The 20124-nt window shown below is 38.4% G+C and overlaps 1 protein-coding gene across 1 annotated transcript in view; it reads left to right on the forward strand.

Annotated features, from left to right (window-relative positions):
- SYCP2 (synaptonemal complex protein 2) overlaps positions 1 to 20124 on the forward strand; it is an 82371-nt gene that overhangs the window by 14807 nt on the left and 47440 nt on the right. The window contains exons 13-14 of the mRNA XM_049869204.1: positions 2094 to 2154; positions 19507 to 19655. Of these exons, the coding sequence (XP_049725161.1) occupies positions 2094 to 2154; positions 19507 to 19655 (210 nt within the window). The remainder of the gene's footprint in view (positions 1 to 2093; positions 2155 to 19506; positions 19656 to 20124) is intronic.

A 20124-nucleotide genomic window follows, 5' to 3' on the forward strand; every position in this document is an offset into this window, starting at 1 on the left:
ATGTGGACCAAAAGTTGGGGGTTATATCAATTCAACAGATATATATTTAGAACTTACTATGTGCCAGATACTATGCAAGGCACTGGGGATCCAGTGATCACATTTATGTATAAGATTCTCCTGGATCTAGTAGGGAGAGTGGATTGAAAAAGGGACAAGACCATAGGCAGTTAAGAGGCTTTGCAGTAATCCAGGTGAAATCATGGTGGCATCGTTTTTGGAAGTGATTATGGGGATGGGTGAAAATGAATGGATTTCAGAAAAACTTGAGAGAAGGTAGAATTACACAGGCCTTGGTGATATGTTTTAGTAAAAAGAGGAAGGATTAATAAAATTTGGGTAGCTAGATGATGGGTATGCTTTTCACAGGAGGATAAGTTTTATAAGGGAAAGATTATGAGTTCGGCATTGAAAATACTGATTTGGAGATATAGTCAGCTGAAGATATCTGGTGAGTACTTGGATATGTTGTTTTGAGGCTCAGGTGAGGGAACTGAGCCACAAGTAGAGATTTAGAAGCCATTTTATATAGATAATAAGTGAAACTCTTGAGATTTAATGAGTGCCTAGAACCACAATTTCTATAGGATAACCAGAAGCATACTTGAAAAATCAGCCCAACGACAACAAATTCAAAGGGCATAGTTTTTTAAAGAGGAAATGGTCAACACTGTCAAATACAGTTGGGGTTTATATAAAATAAAAACTGCTAACCCATCAAAGAGTTCTTTTCACTTAAATGATGAGGATTTGGGCATTCCTGAAAAGTTGAATTATTTGATGAGGAAGTAAAGACATCAGGTTAAGGGAAAGAGAGCACTTTAGTAGCTAGAGAGAGTAGTTCAAGGGAGATTTTTTGTTAGGTACTTTCAATTTAAAGATAACATTTTAAAGTTGGTGGTGAGGAGCCAATAGAGAGGGAGATTGGGGAATAAATGGAGGTGAGGCGTAAAGAGTGTATTTGGAAGGAGGTGGGTGTAGCTGAAACAAGGTGGGTGCAGTGTATTGATAACTGTTGAAGCTGGGTGAGGGTATATTTAGAGTTCATTATACTATGATTTCTATATTTTAAAAATCTGCTTGAAAATTTCCAAAATATATATATTTTTTTAAAGGAAGGCAGTGAACCAGGTGTTAGAGTCCTCAATACATAAGAAAGAGCCACTTGGAAGTTGGTAGATGATAATAATCAGTGGTTGTAGAGTATGTCAGATGGCATGTGTCTCAAAGAAGCAAGTTTCTTACGCACAGATAGAGAGAAATATGAGACAGCTGAAAGCTTTGGGGAGAGGGGAGGATACAAACCTTGTCTTCCGGATCCTGAGGTTTGGAGGTTTGGGAGAGATGGCACCTTAACTGGAGAGGGCTATGCCCTTGGGGTATAAACTAGTTACAATTAAGGCGAAGAAGTAGAGGGAGTTAGTGAGAAGATTGACGGTTTAGGGGAGTTTCTATAGAGTCAGTTATCTTTAAATAACAGAATTGGATGTATTTCTCTCACAGGTTTACTGGAAGGCTATAGGGTCCCATCTTTCAGGAATGCTGTCTAATTTTTACTATGACTTTCTTTGTAAATTCAGTATGGTTTTATTGTTATACAAATTTTCAGTGAAAACACTTAGAAGGGAAAAACATTTTAAGTTACTTTTCATGTGCATCCGAGGATTGAATGTAAGGACAATGAGTACTGTGGTTATAGGCCCTGGGAATTGTTATAGTGGGAATTGAGAGGGGAGTATCACTTCATGAAACATTTCAAAGGAAGAAATGACAGGATTGTAACACGTTTTTAAAGAGTATCCTCTAATAAATATCAATGGACAGTCGTTTTGGTCAAGAATAGAAAACCCTGGAATTCATCAACATCATCATTTTCTCTAAAAAGTGAGAGTAAGTAGATTAAATGTGATGTGCACAATATATTATGTAGTTAGTTGATGCACTGTGTTATATCCACTGGGTATGAATGATTGTAAAAAATAACCTTTCTTGTTTATATAACCTAAAACCTGGTGTTTAATGAAGCTTTAATTCAGAAACAAATTATTTATCTAGCTACCTATTTATTGTCAAAACCTATTTTTAAATTTAAGGATCATCAGTGGGAAGCAGTCACTGTGCCTGAGGAAACAGTACATTTGTACAGCATTGAAGGTACTAGACTTATTTTCTGTAATTTACATGAAGTAGAAGTTGCATGCTCTCTAGGAAAACAAATAGACTCATGGAAACAAGATCAACATTTTCATATGTTCCCGCTCATCAATTTAGTAGTTCCAATATCAAGTTCTCTGACTCCATGTTTCCCCCTAAGGTTCAGCTTCCTCCTGCCCTTATTTTCTTCCCTAGCTAGTCTAGAGCCTATCATCAGTCACTTTGACATCTCTCTTGCTAATATGTTCAAGGTTCTTACCTTCCATCCCATTTGTTTGACTAAATGCAAACATTTTTTTTCTCTACCCGTATAATTGGAAATGCTTGAATTGCAATTGGTGCTGCTGTTAATTCAGATATCAAAACCTATTTTAATCATTTTGATAGTTATGTAGTGGTATCTGCGGTTTTTATTTGCATTTCCCAAAATAACCAGTGATGTTGAACACTTTTTCATGTGCTTGTTGGCCATTCATATATCATTTTTGGGGAAGTATCTGTTTCAATATTTTTCCATTTTTTGTTGCACTGTCTTTTATTATTGAGTTTTATTACTAATTTTTAGGAGTTCTTATGTATCCTGGATACCAATCCTGTGATAGATATATGTCATGTGAGTATTTTCTCCCAATCTGTGCCTTGCCTGTTCATTTTTTTAATGGTGTCTTTGATAAGCAGAAGCTTTTAAACTTGACGAAGTCCAGTTTATCATTTTTTTTTTCTAAGGTTGGTTTCTGGGACCTAAGAAATGTTTGACTACTGCTAAGTTACAAAGGCCACACAGTGCTTCTTAGAAGCGAGGATGGTGAGACTTCATCTCACATACTTTGGACATGTTATCTGGAGGGACCAGTCCCTGGAGAAGGACATTGTGCTTGGTAAAGTGGAAGGTCAGAGAAAAAAAGGAAAACCCTTATGAAGATGAACTGACACAGCGGCTGAAACAATGGGCTCAAACATAACAACAATTGTGAGGATGGTGCAGGACCGGGCAGTATTTCCTTCTGTTGTACATAGGGTTGCTGTGAGTTGGAACCGACTCGGTGGCACCTAATGACACCACAAGTTATAAAGATGTTCACCTATTTTTCTATAAAAACTTTATGGTTTTAACTTTTTTTATGTTTAGGTCTGTGAAGCATTGATCATAAATGCTGGGTTATGGTGTGAGGTAGCAGTTGAGATTCTTTTTTTTTTAAATACAGATGTGCAGTTATTCTAGCTCTGTTTGTTGAAAATCCTTTCCCCACTGGATTTCTTTGATCTTTTTGCTGAAAATCAAATAACTCTTTAAGTGTGAGCCTCTTTCTTGGTGCCCTGTTCTGTTTTCTGATGCTCATTTCTTTTATTTCATTTTCTTGCTTTATCAAAATGACTAGAACTTCTAGTACGATACTGAATTAAAAAAAAAAAAAACATGTTGCCATGAAGTCGACTCTGAGTCATGGTAACCCCATGTGTTTCAGAGTAGAACTGTGCTGCACAGGTTTTTCAATACTGAATAGAAGTGGTAAAAGTGAACATCTTCACCTAGTTCTTGATCGTGGCTTGGGGAGAGGATTTAATATTTTGCCATTAAGTATGATATTAGTTGAAGATGTTTTGTAGATAGTCTCTATCCAGGTTGAGGAAGTCAATAAATCTAGACATATGTATATACCGTGACCACAGTCAAGTTAATAAACATGTTGTTGTCATTAGGTGCCATTGAGTTGGTTCCAACTCACAGCAACCCTGTGTACAACAGAACGAAATGCTGCCTGGTCCTGTGCCATCCTCAACAGTCTTTGCTATGTTTGAGTCAGTTGTTAAAACCACAGTGTCAGCCTATCTTGTTGAGGGACTCCCTCTTTTTTGCTGACTCTCTACTTTACGAAGCAGGATGTCCTTCTCCAGGGACTGGTCCCTCCTGATAAAAAAAAAAAAAAAAAATTTTTTTTTTTTTTTTAACACGTCCAAAATATGTGAGACGAACTCTCGTCATCCTGGCTTTTAAGGAGCATTCTGGCTGTACTTCTTCCAAGACAGATTTGTCCCTTCTTCTGGCAGTCTGTGGTATATTCAGTATTCTTCACCAACACCATAATTCAAATGCATCAGTTCTTCTTCGTCATACATAGTGGTCAGCCCTAAAAGTTTCTTGTGTTCCTTTTAATTCATTCCTCCTTCCCCCACCACCCATCTGTTTCCTTCCCTGTGGATAAGTTTGCAATTTCTAGAATTTTATATAAATGTAATCGTGCAGTATGTACTATATATGTAGTTTAGATTTGACCATGTTGTATGTATCGATAGTTTATTCCTTTTTATTGCATGGAAGAATTCCATTGTATGGGTATATTTCAATTTGTTTATCCATTCACCTGTTACTAGACATTTAGAATGTTGCCAATTTGGGGTATTAAAAAAAAAAAAAAAGATGTTGTGAATATTCTTGTGGACATGTAGATGTATGCTTTTCTTTCCCTTAGGTAAATCCACTGAGGTAAGTGCAATGGCTATGTTATGTCATAGCTGTGTAGTTCACTTTTTTTTGTCATTTTTATTGTGCTTTAAGTGAAAGTTTACAAATCAAGTCAGGCTCTCACACAAAACCCATGTACACCTTGCTACACACTCCCAATTACTCTCCCCCTAATGAGACAGCCCGCTCTTTCCCTCCACTCTCTTTTTTCATGCCCATTTTGCCAGCTTCTAACCCCCTCCACTCTCTCATCTCCCGTCCAGGCAGGAGTTGCCAACATAGTCTCAAGTGTCCACCTGATCCAAGAAGCTCACTCCTCACCAGTATCCCTCTCCAGCCCATTGTCCAGTCCAATCCATGCCTGAAGAGTTGGCTTCGGGAATGTTTCCTGTCCTGGGCCAACAGAAGGTCTGGGGGCCATGACCACCGGGGTCCCTCTAGTCTCAGTCAGAGCATTAAGGCTAGTCTTTTTAAGAGAATTTGGAGGCTAGTCTTTTTAAGAGAATTTGGGGATCTACATCCCACTGCTCTTCTGCTCCCTCAGGGGTTCTGTGTTGTGTTCCCTGTCAGGGCAGTCATCAGTTATAGCCGGGCACCATCTAGTTCTTCTGGTCTCAGGATGATGTAGTCTCTGATTTATGTGGCCCTTTCTGTCTCTTGGGCTCATCGTCGCCTTGTGTCCTTGGTGTTCATTCTTCTTTAATCCAGGTGGGTTGAGACCAATTGATGCATCTTAGATGGCTGCTTGCTAGCGTTTAAGACCCCAGATGCCACGCTTCAAAGTGGGATGCAGAATGTTTTCTTAATAGATTTTATTATGCTAATTGACTTAGATGTCCCCTGAAACCATGGTCCCCGAACCCCTGTCCCTGCTACACTGGCCTTTGAAGAATTCAGTTTATTCAGGAAACTGCTTTTGGTTTAGTCCCACTGTGCTGACCTCCCGTGTATTCTGTGTTGTCTTTCCCTTCATCTAGAGTAGTTCTTATCTACTATCTAATTAGTGAATACCCCCTCCCACCCTGCCCCCTCTCATAACCACAAAAGAATGTTTTCTTCTCAGTTGAAACTGTTTCTCAAGTTCTTACAATAGCAGTCTTATACAATATTTGTCCTTTTGCAACTGACTAATTTCACTCAGCATAATGCCTTCCAGGTTCCTCCATGTTAAAATGTTTCACAGATTCCTCACTGTTCTTTATCAATGCGTAGTATTCCATTGTGTGAATATACCATAATTTATTTATCCATTCATCCGTTGATGGGCACCTTGGTTGCTTCCATCTTTTTGCTGTTGTAAACAGTCCTGCAGTAAACATGGGTGTGCATATATCTGTTTGTGTAAAGGCTCTTATTTCTCTAGGATATATTCCAAGGAGTAGGATTGCTGGATTGTATGGTAGTGCTGGTTCTACCTTTTTAAGGAAGTGCCAAATCGATTTCCAAAGTGGTTGTACCATTTTACATTCCCACCAGCAATGTATAACTATTCAAATCTCTCCACAGCCTCTCCAACATTTATGATTTTGTATTTTTTGGATTAATGCCAGCCTTGTTGGAGTGAGCTGAAATCTCATTGTAGTTTTGATCTGCATTTCTCTAATGGCTAATGATGGTGAACATTTCCTCATGTATATGTTAGCTACCTGAATGTCTTCTTTAGTGAAGTGTCTATTCATATCTTTTGCCCATTTTCTAATTGGGTTATTTGTCTTTTTGCAGTTGAGTTTTTGCAGTATGTAGATTTTAGAGATAAGGTGCAGATCAGAAATGTCATAGCTAAAAACTTTTTCCCAGTCTGTAGGGAGTCTTTTTACTCTTGGTGAAGTCTTTGGATGAGCATAGGTGTTTGATTTTTAGGAGCTCCCAGTTACCTAGTTTTTCTCCTGCATTCTTTGTAAAGTTTTGTATACTGTTTATGCCATGTATTAGGGCTCCTAACATTGTCCCTATTTTTTCTTCCATGATCTTTATCGTTTTAGATTTTATATTTAGGTCTTTGATCCATTTTGAGTTTGTTTTTGTGCATGGAGTGAGGTATGGGTCTTGTTTCATTTTTTTGCAGATGGATATCCAGTTCTGCCAGCACCATTTGTTAAAAAGACTGTCTTTTCCCCATTTAACTGTTTTGGGGCCTTTGTCAAATATCAACTGCTCATGTGTGGATGGATTTATGTCTGGATTCTGAATTCTGTTCCATTGGTCCATGTATCTGTTGTTGTACCAGTACCAGGCTGTTTTGACTACTATGGTGGTATGATAGGTTCTAAAATGAAGTAAAGTAAGGCCTCCCACTTTGTTCTTTTTCAGTAATGCCTTATTTATCCGGGGCCTCTTTCCCTTCCATATGAAGTTGGTGATTTGTTTCTCCATCTCATTGAAGAATATTGTTAGGATTTGGATTGGAATTGCTTTGAATGTATAGATCGCTTTTGGTAGAATAGACATTTTTATAATGTTAAGTCTTCCTATCCACGAGCAAGGTGTGTTTTTCCACTTATGTACGTCTCTTTTGGTTTCTTGCAGAAGTGTACTGTAGTTTTCTTTGTAAAAGTCTTTTACATCTCTAGTAAGATTATTCCTAAGTATTTTATCTTCTTGGTGGCTGTTGTAAATGGCATTGATTTGGTGATTTCCTCTTCGATGTTCTTTTTGTTGGTGTAGAGGAATCCAACTGATCTTTGTATGTTTATCTTGTATCCCGATACTCTAAACTCTTCTATTAGTTTCCGTAGTTTTCTTGAGGATTCTTTAGGGTTTTCTGTGTATAAGATCATGTCATCTGCAAATAGAGATACTTTTACTTCTTTCTTGCCAATCTGGATGCCCTTTATTTCTTTATCTAGCCTAATTGCTCTGGCTAGGACTTCCAGCACAATGTTGAATAAGAGTGGTGATAAAGGGCATCCTTGTCTGGTTCCCAGTCTCAATGGGAATGTTGTCAGGCTCTCTCCATTTAGGGAGATGTGGGCTGCTGGCTTTGTATAAATGCCCTTTATTATGTTGAGGAATTTTCCTTCTATTCCTATATTGCTGAGAGTTTTTATCACGAATGAGTGTTGAACTTTGTCAAATGCCTTATTTGCATCAATTGATAAAATCATGTGATTCTTGTCTTTTATTTATGTGGTGGATTACATTAATTGTTTTTCTAATGTTGAACCATCCCTGCATGCCTGGTGTGAATCCCACTTGGTCATGGTGAATTATTTTTTTGATATGTTGTTGAATTCTGTTGGCTAGGATTTTGTTGAGGATTTTTGCATCTACATTCATGAGGGATATAGGTCTATAATTTTCTTTTCTTGTGGTGTCTTTACCTGGTTTTGGTATCAGGGACATGGTGGCTTCATAGAATGAGTTTGGTAGTATTCCGTCCTTTTCTATGCTCTGAAATACCTTTAGTAGTAGTTTTATTAACTCTTCTCTGAAAGTTTGATAGAACTCTGCAGTGAAGCAGTCCAGACCAGGGCTTTTTTTTTTGTTGGGAGATTTTTGATTACCTTTTCAATCTCTTCTTTTGTTATGGGTCTATTTAGTTATTCTACCTCTGTTTGTGTTAGTTTAGGTAGGTAGTGTGTTTCTAGGAATTCATCCACTTCTAGGTTTTCAAATTTGTTAGAGTACAGTTTTTCATAGTAATCTGATATGATTCTTTTAATTTCAGTTGGGTCTGTTGTAATATCGCCCCTCTCATTTCTTATTCGGTTATTTGCTCCCTCTCCTGTTTTTATTTTGTCAGTTTGGCCAGTGGTTTATCAATTTTGTTGATTTTTTCAAAAAATCAGCTTTTGGTCTTGTTAATTCTTTCAGTTGTTTTCTGTTTTCTATTTCATTTAATTCAGCTCTAAATTTATTATTTGTTTTCTTCTGGGGCCTGTGGGTTTCATTTGTTGCTCTCTTTCTGTTTGTTCAATTTGTACGGATAATTCTTTGATTTTGGCCCTTTCTTCTTTTTGGATGTGTGGATTTATTGATAGAAATTGGCCTCTGAGTACCACTTTTGCTGTGTCCGAAAGGTTCTGATACGAAGTGTTTTCATTCTTACTGGATTCTCTGAATTTCTTTATTCCATTCTTAGTGTCTTCTATAATCCAGTGTTTTTTGAGCAGGGTATTGTTCAGTTTCTAAGTGTTCGATTTCTTTTCTCTGCTTTTCCTGTTATTGATTTCCACTTTTATGGCCTTATGCTCAGAGAAGATGCATTGTAATATTTCAGTGTTTTGGATTTTGCTAAGGCTTGCTTTATAACCTAATATGTGGTCTATTCTAGAGAATGTTCCATGTGCACTAGAAAAGAAAGTATAGTTGGTTGCTGTTGGGTGGAGTGTTCTGTATATGTCTACGAGGTCAAGTTGGTTGATTGTGGCATTTAGATCTTCCGTGTCTTCATTGAGCTTCTTTCTGGATGTCCTGTCCTTCACCGAAAGTGGTATGTTGAAGTCTCCTACTATTATTGTGGAGCTGTCTCTCTCACTTTTCAACAGTGGTAGAGTTTGTTTTATGTATCTTGCAGCCCTGTCATTGGGTGCATAAATATTATAATATGGTTATATCTTCTTGGTATATTGTCCCTTTAATCATTAAATAGTGTCCTTCCTTATTCTTTCTGATGGATTTAACTTTAAAGTCTATTTTGTCAGAAATTAATATTGCCACTCCTGCTCTTTTTTGATTGTTCTTTGCTTGACATATTTTTTTCTGTCCTTTCAGTTTTAGTTTGTGTCTCTAAGTCTAAGGTGTGTCTCCTGTAGGCAGCTTATAGACAGATCTTGTTTTTTAATCCATTCTGCCACTCTCTGTCTCTTTATTGGTGCATTTAGCCCATTTACATTCAGGGTAATTATGGACAGGTATGAATTCAGTGCTATCATTTTGATGTCTTTTTGTGTGTGTGTTGACAGTTTCTTTTTCCCACTTGATTTTATGTGCTGAGTAGATTTTCTTTATATATTGTCCTTTCCTCATATTTGTTGTTGTTGGTCTTGTTTCTGCTGAGTCTATATTTTTCCCTCGTATTCTATTTTGATGAGTAGAATAGTTTGTCTCTTTTGTGGTTACCTCATTATTTACCCCATGTTACTAAATTTAAAACTAACTGTTATTTCTTTGTGTCACCGTATCTTCCTCTCCATATGGAAGGTGTATGATTACATTTCTTAGTCCCTCTTTATGATTTTAATGTTGTCTTCTTTTATATGATAACATCACCGTTACCCTGTTTTGAGGTTTTTTTTTTTTTTTTAATCTTGCTTTGTCTTTTTGGATTTCCCTGTTTGTGTTGACTTCTGGTTGCTCTGCCCAGTGTTCTAGTCTTGGGTTGATACCTGATATTATTGATTTTCTAACCAAAGGACTCCCTTTGGTATTTCTTGTAGTTTTAGTTTGGTTTTTACGAATTCCCTAAACTTGTGTTTATGTGGAAATGTCTTAATTTCACCTTTATATTTAAGAGACAGTTTTGCTGGATATATGATTCTTGGCAGGCAATTTTTTTCCTTCAGTTTTTTAAATGTCTTATCCCATTGCCTTCTGCCTGCATGGTTTCTGCCGAGTAGTCCGAGCTTATTCTTACTGGCTCTCCTTTGTAGGTGACTTTTCGTTTATCCCTCGCTGCTCTTATAATTCTCTGTTTATCTTTGGTTTTGGCAAGTTTGATTTTAATATGTCTTGGTGACTTTCTTTTCAGATCTGTCTTATGTGGAGTTCAATGAGCATCTTGGATAGATATCTTCTTATCTTTCACAATATCAGGGAAGTTTTCTGTGAACAAATTTTCAACAATATTCTCTGTATTTTTCTGTTACCCTCCCTGTTCTGGTACTCCAGTTACTCGTAGGTTATTTCTCTTGATAGAGTCACACATGATTCTTAAGGTTTCCTCATTTTTTTAAATCTTTTGTCTTTCTTCAAATATGTTAGTGCCAAGTGATTTATCTTCGAGTTTAGAAATTCTAGCTTCTACTTGCTCGGTTCCGCTCCTCTGGCTTTCTATTGAGTTGTCTAATTCTGTAATTTTATTGTTAATCTTCTGAATTTCTGATTGCTGTCTGTCTATGGATTTTTCCAGCTTATTAAACTTTTCATTATGTTCCTGAATAATCTTTCTAATTTCTTCAATTGCTTTATCTGTGATTTCCTTTGGTTGTTCTGCATGTTGCCTGGTTTTCTTCCTGATGTCTTGAAGGGTTCTGTATATTAAACTTTTGTACTCTGCATCTGGTAATTCCAGGAGTGTACTTTCATCTAGAAGATCCCTGGATTCTTTGTTTTGAGAGCCTGTTGAGGTGATCATGGTCTGTTTCTTTATGTGACTTGGTATTGACTGTTGTCTCCGAGCCATCTCTAAGTTATTGTATTAGTTTATGTTTGCTTACTGTGTCACAGCTGCTTGCTTTGTTTTGTTTTGGTATACCCGTATGGGTTGCTTGAGTCAGCTAGCTTGATTATTTTTACCTTTGGAGCTGTGATGTTCTGTCCTCAGCTGGCTAGAGCTGTTATGAGGTATATCAGTCTAGGAGTCCATTCAGTTTTCTTGTATGAATTCAGCTCAGGTGTCCAGGTAGCTGATCATCAAGTGTGTGTACAGGTTCTGTCCTACAGTCTTAGAGGGGCAGGTGTGATTGATGTAGGTACCGGTATCTGGTTGCAGCACGGGGTCACGCTCTGAACAAGGCAGGGGGCTGAGAATCGTCCCTGTCTCTGAGGAAAGCGTGTCCCTGTTCCCTAGAGTGTGCAGGTGGATGGGTTCTGCAGAGGGACCATGGGCACCCAAAGTTTTTGGTTGTAAGGACTGGGAGGTAGCAGTTTTCTTTGGATCCCTTTTGCGGGTTGCTGGGTAACCTGAGTGGAGCTACCAGTCCTTCAGTCCCTGATGTGTGTAGGTGAGGACCTTGTTTAATAGGCAAGGCAATGTCAAATGTCAAACACCCACCTCTTCACCACATAGCTGAAATGGTTGGAGTTTGCCAACAAGGGCCTATTCTCCCGAAATAGGCCCACACATGTCCATGGAGAAGGGAAAGGTGCTCAAGGTCCACGGACAGTTTATGCCTGGACAGGAGCCGCTTCTGTGCTGAGCTCCCCCGGTTGGTTAATGGAGCTAACAAATTATCTTTTACCCCCAGTTGCAAGTTTTTTCCTTCCACAAGGCCTGGAGGATGGCTCTAGGTGCTCAACAGGGCCTATCTCAGGCCGAGGGATTCAGCCGCTCAAGCTGGCTTGGGGGCGTGGGGGCACAGTAAAATATACACAAGTACTTAGCTTTTGCTTTGAGCGCCGTCTTCCTCAGATTCCGGAGGTGTGAGTGGGCTGTGTGGCTGGCTGCTTCTCCCTGAGGAAACTGCGGCCGAACACTAGTACCAGCCCACCACCATCGCTGCTCCATGAATGGTGCCTGAAGGCTCCCCGTGATTCAGGCCTGGTAACTCCTCTCCACTTCTGAACGGTCTCTTCCTCCCCCTGCCCCTCAGTTCATTTTCTAAGCTTGCCTTTGATGGCTCCCAGCTTGTCATAAATATACTCGTTTCACTTGTTTTTTTGGGTCTGTGTTGTAAAGAGGGCTTGCCGGAAGCGTCTGTCTATTATGCCATCTTGTAGTTCACTTTTTAAGAAACTGTGAAACTACTGTCCAAAGTGGTTTTACCGTTTTACGTTCTCACTACCATTGTTTAGTTCCATTTGTTCCACATCTTTGACAACATCTCGTGTGGCTGATCCTACCTTTTTGCTCTATTGCACTGGCTAGAATCTTCAGTGCAGTGTTGCATAGAAGTGTTGGGAACAGATATGTTTACCAAGTTCACAGTGTTAGAGGGGAAGCATTCATTTTTTTCACCAGCGAGTGTGGTGGCCAGCTCTAAGTTTTTCGTATATGCCCTCTAATCAGGTTGAGAAAACTCCCTTCTGTTACTCTTTTGCTGATTGCTTTGATCATAAGTAGATGTTGAATTTTGGAAAATGCTTTTTTTGCAGTTATTGATACTTTTTTTTTTCTTAATTCCTTAATTTGGTAAAATAACACTGATTTCAAAGGTGAATTCAGTTCTGCATTGTTGCGATAAATCCCACTTGGTTGTGATATAGTATCCCTCCATACACCATTGGAATTGATTTGTAAAAACTTGGTAGTTTTTTAAAATTCTTTCTTATTTTCTTGTGGTGTCTTTTGTTGTTGTTACTCTGTGTTCTTTTCTAATTATGTCTTTGTTTCAGGATCAGGGCAATGTTAGCCTCATAGAGTAGGTTAGAAAGTATTCTGTAGTCTTCAGTTTTCTGGAAGAGTTTGTGTAGAATTGCTATTATTTCTTTCTTAAATGCTTGGTAGTATTCACCTATGAAGGAATCTAGGCCTACTTTTTTTTTTATTTTGTTGTTGAAGACTTTTAACTATGAATTCAATTTATTTGGTAGACATAGGGTTTTTTTTTTTAAGATTATTTCTTCTTGAGTGAGCTTTGGTAATTTGTGTTTTTCCAGAAACCTTCCCATTTCATCTATGTTGTTGAATTTATTGAGGGAAAATGGTTTATAATAATCTCTTATTTTCTTTTTACTGTCTTTAGGCTCTGCAAGGAGCCCTGGTGGCACAGTGGTTAAGCACTGAGCAGAGTTTTATGTTAATCTAAGTAGAAGTTGAGCTGGGTTTAAAGTTGTTGTCATTATGGGCACCAAAGTCTTCCAATTCCTCTAGTAACCTTGTTTTGTTTCCCCTCCTTGGCTTTGGGTCTTTCCTTTGCGTTGCTCCTCAGAGAGAGGCGGTCTCTTGCAGCCCTCCAAGGTGCAATTCACTGTTATTGTTAATGAAGAGTTGTTAGCATGGTAGCAGGTTTGGGGGTAGTGGACTTGTGGCTCAGATATGTGGCCCTCACTATTGTTTCTGTCACTCCTCCAGGGATAGAGCTTTCCCTCCCTGCTTCCTAATCCCTTCTCTGGCTGCAGAGGGTCTGCAGCATCCCCAATCTATGTCCTGGAGTCCCTCTTTCTGCAGATCAGGGCTTTTTTTTTTTTTTCCATTTTTTTCTTCCCTTAGTGAGATAGTGTTGCTGGGAGAGGACAGAGCTCCCTTCTCCAAGCTGTGCTGAAATTTTACCAGTGCCCCTTGGAAGTGCCCTTCCCTTCAGATTAAGCCTTTTGTTCTATCAGGAAAAGGGTCTGGGTAGATTTCACAACGGCTGCTCTTTCTTCTCCCGAACCAGCCAACATTGTCAAACTTCCTCTGGATTCTTCCTGAAGCTCCCTGTGAGAGCCTGATGTTTTTCTGCAGCAAAAGCCTGCAAAAGTGTGGGATGACATTCTGTATATGTCAGTTAGGTCACGTTAATTGTGATGGTGGTGGTGTGTGCTGTCACGTTGATATGGCTCATTGTAACCCTATATGACAGCGTGGAACTGCCCCATAGGGTTTTCTAGGCTGTAATCTTTATGGGAGCAGATCACCAGGTCTTTCTCCTATGGAGAAGTTAATTGTATTGTTCAGTAAACCCTGACTTTTCTTTTTTTTTTTTTTGGTCTAACTGAACTTACCAGATATTTGAGAGAGGTGCGTTAAAATCTCCTAGCATGGTAATAGATCTGTGTCCTTGGAGTTTTGTCAGTTAATCGCTGTTTTTTATTTTGAGTCTTTATTGTTTGGTGTAAAAGAGTTATGATTGTGATATGTTTTTCTTGGACTGACTTTTGTATTATTGAACATTCCTTCTTATCCTAGTCATGCTTCTTGCCTAAAGGTCTATGTCGTCTGATAGTTTAGTTAAACCATCTTCCTTTAGGTTAAGGTTTGCATGGTATGACTTTTTCCAACTTCTGCCTTCTCAGTATATCTGTGTCCTAAAGTATAGTTCTTATAAAAGCCATAGGTTTTTGTTTTATAATTTTTTTTAGTCCATTCTGACAGTATTTGTCTTTAACTGGGACATTTAGTCCATTTAGTAGAATTACTGGTTTGAGTGCATTTATATCTACTATCTATATTATTTGGTCTATCTGCCCTTTATTTCAGTTAAAGTAGTATTTATTTTTTACTTCTATTCACTTGTTTTATAATAGATTTTTAAGAATTATCTGTGGAAATAGTTATTTCCTCTATTTTTCTCTTTCTTTTTTTTAAAGGTATTGTAGTTATTTTAAAGTTAGACTCTGTTGTCATATCTGAATCATCTGTGGATCTGTTTTCTTTTTCGTCTTTTGATCAGTCGCATATTGTTGTCTCTTTATGTCTCTAGTAATTTTAATGATAGGCAGTTTATGTAAAAGAACTATAGTGGTTCCATATGGCTCTTCCACCAGAGTGTGTTTCTTCGTTTTTCTTACCAGGCAGAGATGGTGAGGGGGGCTGCTCATTCTAATTCAGTCATGGATGCTGGTCCATGCTTGGTTCTACTTTTAGTAGGATTTAGTCTCTGTCTTGGTTGCCTGCTTTCTTCAGTGTGACCATTCCAGTCTGTTGATTATGAGCCTGGTAGGTTTCTGTTGTCTAAACCTGAGAGATTGTGAGAGATGCAGCTCTGTCTTTTAGAGGGTTCCATCTCAGCTCTCCAGCCCCTCATTCTGCTCGTTAAAAAACTGGCACATTTTGGATGGGGAAACTGGCTCTGCGCTTGAAGTCGGCCTCCCTTTCAAGAATTTTGCTTCCGAGTACATGAGACTTTCATAATGCTGTGTTAGCAGCTTTCAGTCCAGCTTCTTGTACTGCCCCAGAACTCAGAATGTCCCGCAAAGGAAATTTGTCATGCTTTTAAAACCCCTAAGTTTCCTATTTTTACTCCAGGCTCTTCTGATCACTAAGTGCTTGCTGTTTTCTCTTTGCTCCAACAGAGGCTGTATTCCTAATCTGAACTGGCAAATGTCCCTACAGAGAAATGGGCTGGAGATCTTGTTACATCCATAGCTATGTAACACCTTTAAACAAAATGATTTTTTAATTCTTCTGACTCTGTTTTTCTGGAAGGACCATTGGCCTGCCACAATACATTACGTCCTGCAGAGAAGTGGAAGTTTCCAACTTCGTTTGGACTGTCATTGTTACTCATTAGTCTTCCATGCCCGTAGTCACCTCCTCTCTTCATTTCTCCAAATTTAAACAGCAACTATTTAAATCATTATAACCATTCTTAACCCCTTGCCCTTCTTTGACTATGATATGAGAGTTCAAAAAAAAAAAAAATTCTCAGCTAAGAATGCTTATAAATTTCAGCACTTCAGATCCTCAATCTCCAGACTTCTTGGTATCTGTATCCTCCTTTATCTCTTCTCTAACTGGAAGAGATGTAGCTACTCTCGTTGAAGGCTAAATTTTCTGAGCTCTCCATCCAGTTTCTCCAGGTCTTTGCTTCATCAGCTCATACCTCTTTTTATCTTCTACCGTTTTCTCTCAATAGCTCATTTTCTCAGCACATAAATGGGCTCAAATGTCTATATCTTAAAACAAAGAACCTGCTTGGATTCTGTGTCTTAGCTAGCTATCTCTTTCTTTTACCATTCATAGCTAATTTTGAAAGGATAGTTTTTACCCTTTCCTTCTACTCCTCCTGTTCCTTCCTGTTCTTACTACATTCTGGTTTACATGCCCACTCTAGTGCAGTTTGACTTGTCAAGATGATCATAACTGTTTTATTGTTAATGTTGACCTTGCTTGCCATGCCAAACTGTCAAGCCAAGGTCCGAGGTGCTAAGAAAGACGAGGCTTACACACAGGCATTGGATGGAACAACTCTTTCCTCACTTAGAGAAGAGAGAGAGTGAGGTCAGCTTCAACAATGGCCATTGATCCCCCATGGCCAGCGGGTCACTCCCTGCTGCCAACATAGGGCTGGTGGTCTACACGCACCCCTCTGGTGCTGCAGGTGAGAGACATCGTTTCCTTCCCAAGGCAACAGACACAGAGGTGGGGTTGGTCAGGTGCCATGTGACACACACACACAAGCAGTGCAGAGGGAGAGTTTACTCTGTGCCCAGAACAGGGAGGAGGTTTCCTGTTAAGGAGAAGAGAGAGGCTCAGTTTCCAGCCTCTGTTATCATGGGAATGCTCCAGGCCTGAGGCTTCTGATTAAGCTGTCCAGATGAGAATCACAAGGGCCTCAGCAAACCACCCTTCTAACAGTTTAACTTGGTAGACACATTTTGGTCCTAATGCAGACCCTTCCTCTACATTTGACATGGTTGACTACACCTTTGTTTTTTATCTTTTTTCCTCATTTTTTCAACTGAGCTCTAGATGTATGTTGTTGTCGTTGTTAGGTGCCTTCGGGTCGGTTCCAACTCATAGCATCCCTATGCACAACAGAACGAAACACTGCCCAGTCCTGAGCCATCCTTACAATCGTTGTTATGATCCTTCCAACCTGAGGGGCTCATCTTCGAGCACTATATCAGACCATGTTCTGCTGCTGTTCATAAGGTTTTCACTGGCTAATGCTTTTCAGAAGTAGACTGCTGGGTCCTTCTTCCTAGTCTGTTTTAGTCTGGAAGGTCAGCTGAAATCTGTCCTCCATGGGTGACCCTGCTGGTATCTGAATACCGGTGGCATAGCTTCCAGCGTCACAGCAACACTCAAGCCCCCACAGTATGACAAACTGACAGACACATGGGGATAGATGTACGTGTGAATAAAAAAATTAAAAAACACTTGGATATTCCCACAAACCTCTAAAGCCCGTATCTGAAACTAAACTCATAATCACCCCTCCAGGAGCTCCTCCTCCGTTTCCTATCTTGGTAAATAATGAACTGGCAAATATAGAAGTTATTCTTAACTTTTTCTACTGCCTTAATTATTTTCTATGTTCATTCATTTTTGCCTCCATAACATCTTAAGAGCTCAGGCTGCTAAACAGAAGGTCAGTAATTTGAATCCACCAGCTGCTCCTTGGAAACCCTGTGGGAAAGCTTTGCTGTGTCCTATAGGGTCGCTTTGAGTCAGAAGCGACTAGACAGCACCTATCAACATCTTTTGAGTCCCTTCTCTGCTTTTGTTTCACGTAACCACTCATGTGCCTCTCTGCCATCACCTCCTGATAAAATTCACTGCCTTTAGCCTCTTTCTAAATATGATTGCACAAAATTAGGCCAAAAAGTTACTTTCATTTTTTTAATGATATAACTTAAAACTTGATTTTTAAGATTTGTTTGCCAATATCTGACTAATGCTAATTTTACAAGGACACTGTTATAAAAAATTAAATCCTTTATGTATGGATTAACCTGGCTTTGCAGAGCAGAGCATAGTCTTATATTCATGTAAGTATAGTAAACTCGAATCCCACAGAAATATCCAGATATATAATCAAGATGTGTTGATATCCATAAATACTTGGATTTTATACCAAGTAACAAAGCAAGAATTTTTTTTTATATGTCAGTAATTTTGCTAACTAAAAAGCAACCATGATATGGTACAGGCAGTTAGAACAGATATCAGACATTTCAACAAACTAAGCAATAAAATATAACAAATACTTAAAAAATTCTTATATACATAGTAACAAATCTTTAAGTAAAAACAAATACAGAGCATTCAGTAAAATAATATACTTGAAGGAATTCTAAAACCATGTTCATGCAAATAATGTACGTGTTGCAATTTATTTAAGTTCACAGCAAGCTATGGAAAAAAATAAAAATTTAGTGTGCATCGGAGGGTTATAACAATCAGCAAAAATATCCAAAAGGATTATATAAATGTTCTGATTTTCATCATGAAAATCTAAAACATTTTCTTCTTCAAAGCCACCTAAATCTTCATCTCTTGAGGCTGAAAACTTGTTACCTCATATTACAATGGAAGTTTCGTGACTGTATATTTACAAACAGAAGACAAAAATCTTCTTGGGCAAAGTTTATAAGAATGTAAGAATTTTATAGTCACTGGGACATTTGTTCATGGAGTTGCCTGCAGAGTTTTTTCAGATGTAGAAAATTAATTTTCCTACTTAGTGTGGTCCTCTTCCTCAGGATGTTTTCCTCCTGCCCCAAAATATACGCTGGGGGCAGAACAGATGTGTCGTCTTCTCAGCCAGTAGCAGGACCACCACCAGAAGTAGGGGAGGATCATAGTGGTCCCTGATGCTGGGCCTTTAGTCCATAGCACAGGCAAATTAATTGGGTGCCAGGTAATTTTGGGTGACTTTTTTGTGAGAAAAGGGAGTGGAATGCCTCTTCTAATTTGGCACTTGTGGTATTTCCTTTTCACTGGATTGATAAATTCACTGAGCATAAGTATTTTGTCTCCTTCTCACCTCACAATTTCCTGACACTCAGTATTTATTGAAAGTTATTGTTTGTTTACTATGAATGTATTTATAGCAACTGTGGATTTAATATTTGAATAGATGCTAATGTCTGGAAATATGGCTATTATATTTCTTAAATGTCCCTTGCCTTCTTAAAATTAACAAAATAGTTATCTCAGATATGCTTAAGAAACATTAAATTCAGAATCTCATATTTGGGGCTTTGGAAACCCTGGTGGCGTAGTAGTTAAGTGCTACAGCTGCTAACCAAGAGGCCGGCAGTTCGAATCCACCAAGCGCTCCTTGAAAACTCCATGGGGCAGTTCTACCCTGCCCTACAGGGTTGCTATGAGTTGGAATCGACTTAACGGCAGTGGGTTTGGTTTTGGTTTTATTTGGGGCTTTATCTCATTAGTTATTGCATTATCCTTAATTTATGGATCAGGAAATGAGAGTCTGAAAGGTAAACTGACTTAATTTGTTTATATATCTAGTTAGTACCAGAATGATTAATTTTAAAAATGATAAATTCTAAATGTTTGAATTTTGATTCAATTAATTTTTTAATTAATATGCTATATGCTTGTCTTATTTATAGTCTACCTTTTGAATATCATAAAAATGAATGTAAACTAATCAGTGTGATTTGTTTGCATATAGTGAGAGAGTCGAAGAAGCTACTAACCATAATTCTGAAAAATATAATAAAAATTAGTAAAAGAGAAGGAAAAGAACTGCTTTTGTATTTTGATACATCGTTAGAAATCACAAATGTGACTCAAAAAATTTTTGGTGTTGATAAGTACAGGGTAAGTGTTTTAACTCTTCCATAAATATTTACTACTTTCTAAATTCTGGAAACTTCCAGTTTGGGCTAGAAAATTTTTTGTTTCCTTTCTAGAATGTAGATTTTAGTTTTTAAAAATGTATAATGGAATAGGCATCAGCTTGTTAGCTATACCCTTTGAGATACCTATTAGAAAGTATGCCAGATGACAAAATTAGCAGCAGCTGTTCAAAACATTTAATGAATTCTCCTAGTTGTTGAAAAGGTGATTATGAGGCAGAGCTCTGTTCTCAAGATATTAAACATTTTTTTTTTTTTTGTGAGAGTTAGGAAACCCTGGTGGTGTAGTGGTTAATTGCTACAGCTGCTAACCAAAGGGTCGGCAGTTTGAATCCGCCAGGCGCTCCTTGGAAGCTCTATGGGGCAGTTCTACTCTGTCCTATAGGGTCACTACGGGTCGGAATCGACTCGACGGCTTTGGGTTTGGTTTG

Source organism: Elephas maximus, chromosome 25 (genome assembly GCF_024166365.1).
Source record: "Elephas maximus indicus isolate mEleMax1 chromosome 25, mEleMax1 primary haplotype, whole genome shotgun sequence".
NCBI lineage: Eukaryota > Metazoa > Chordata > Mammalia > Proboscidea > Elephantidae > Elephas > Elephas maximus.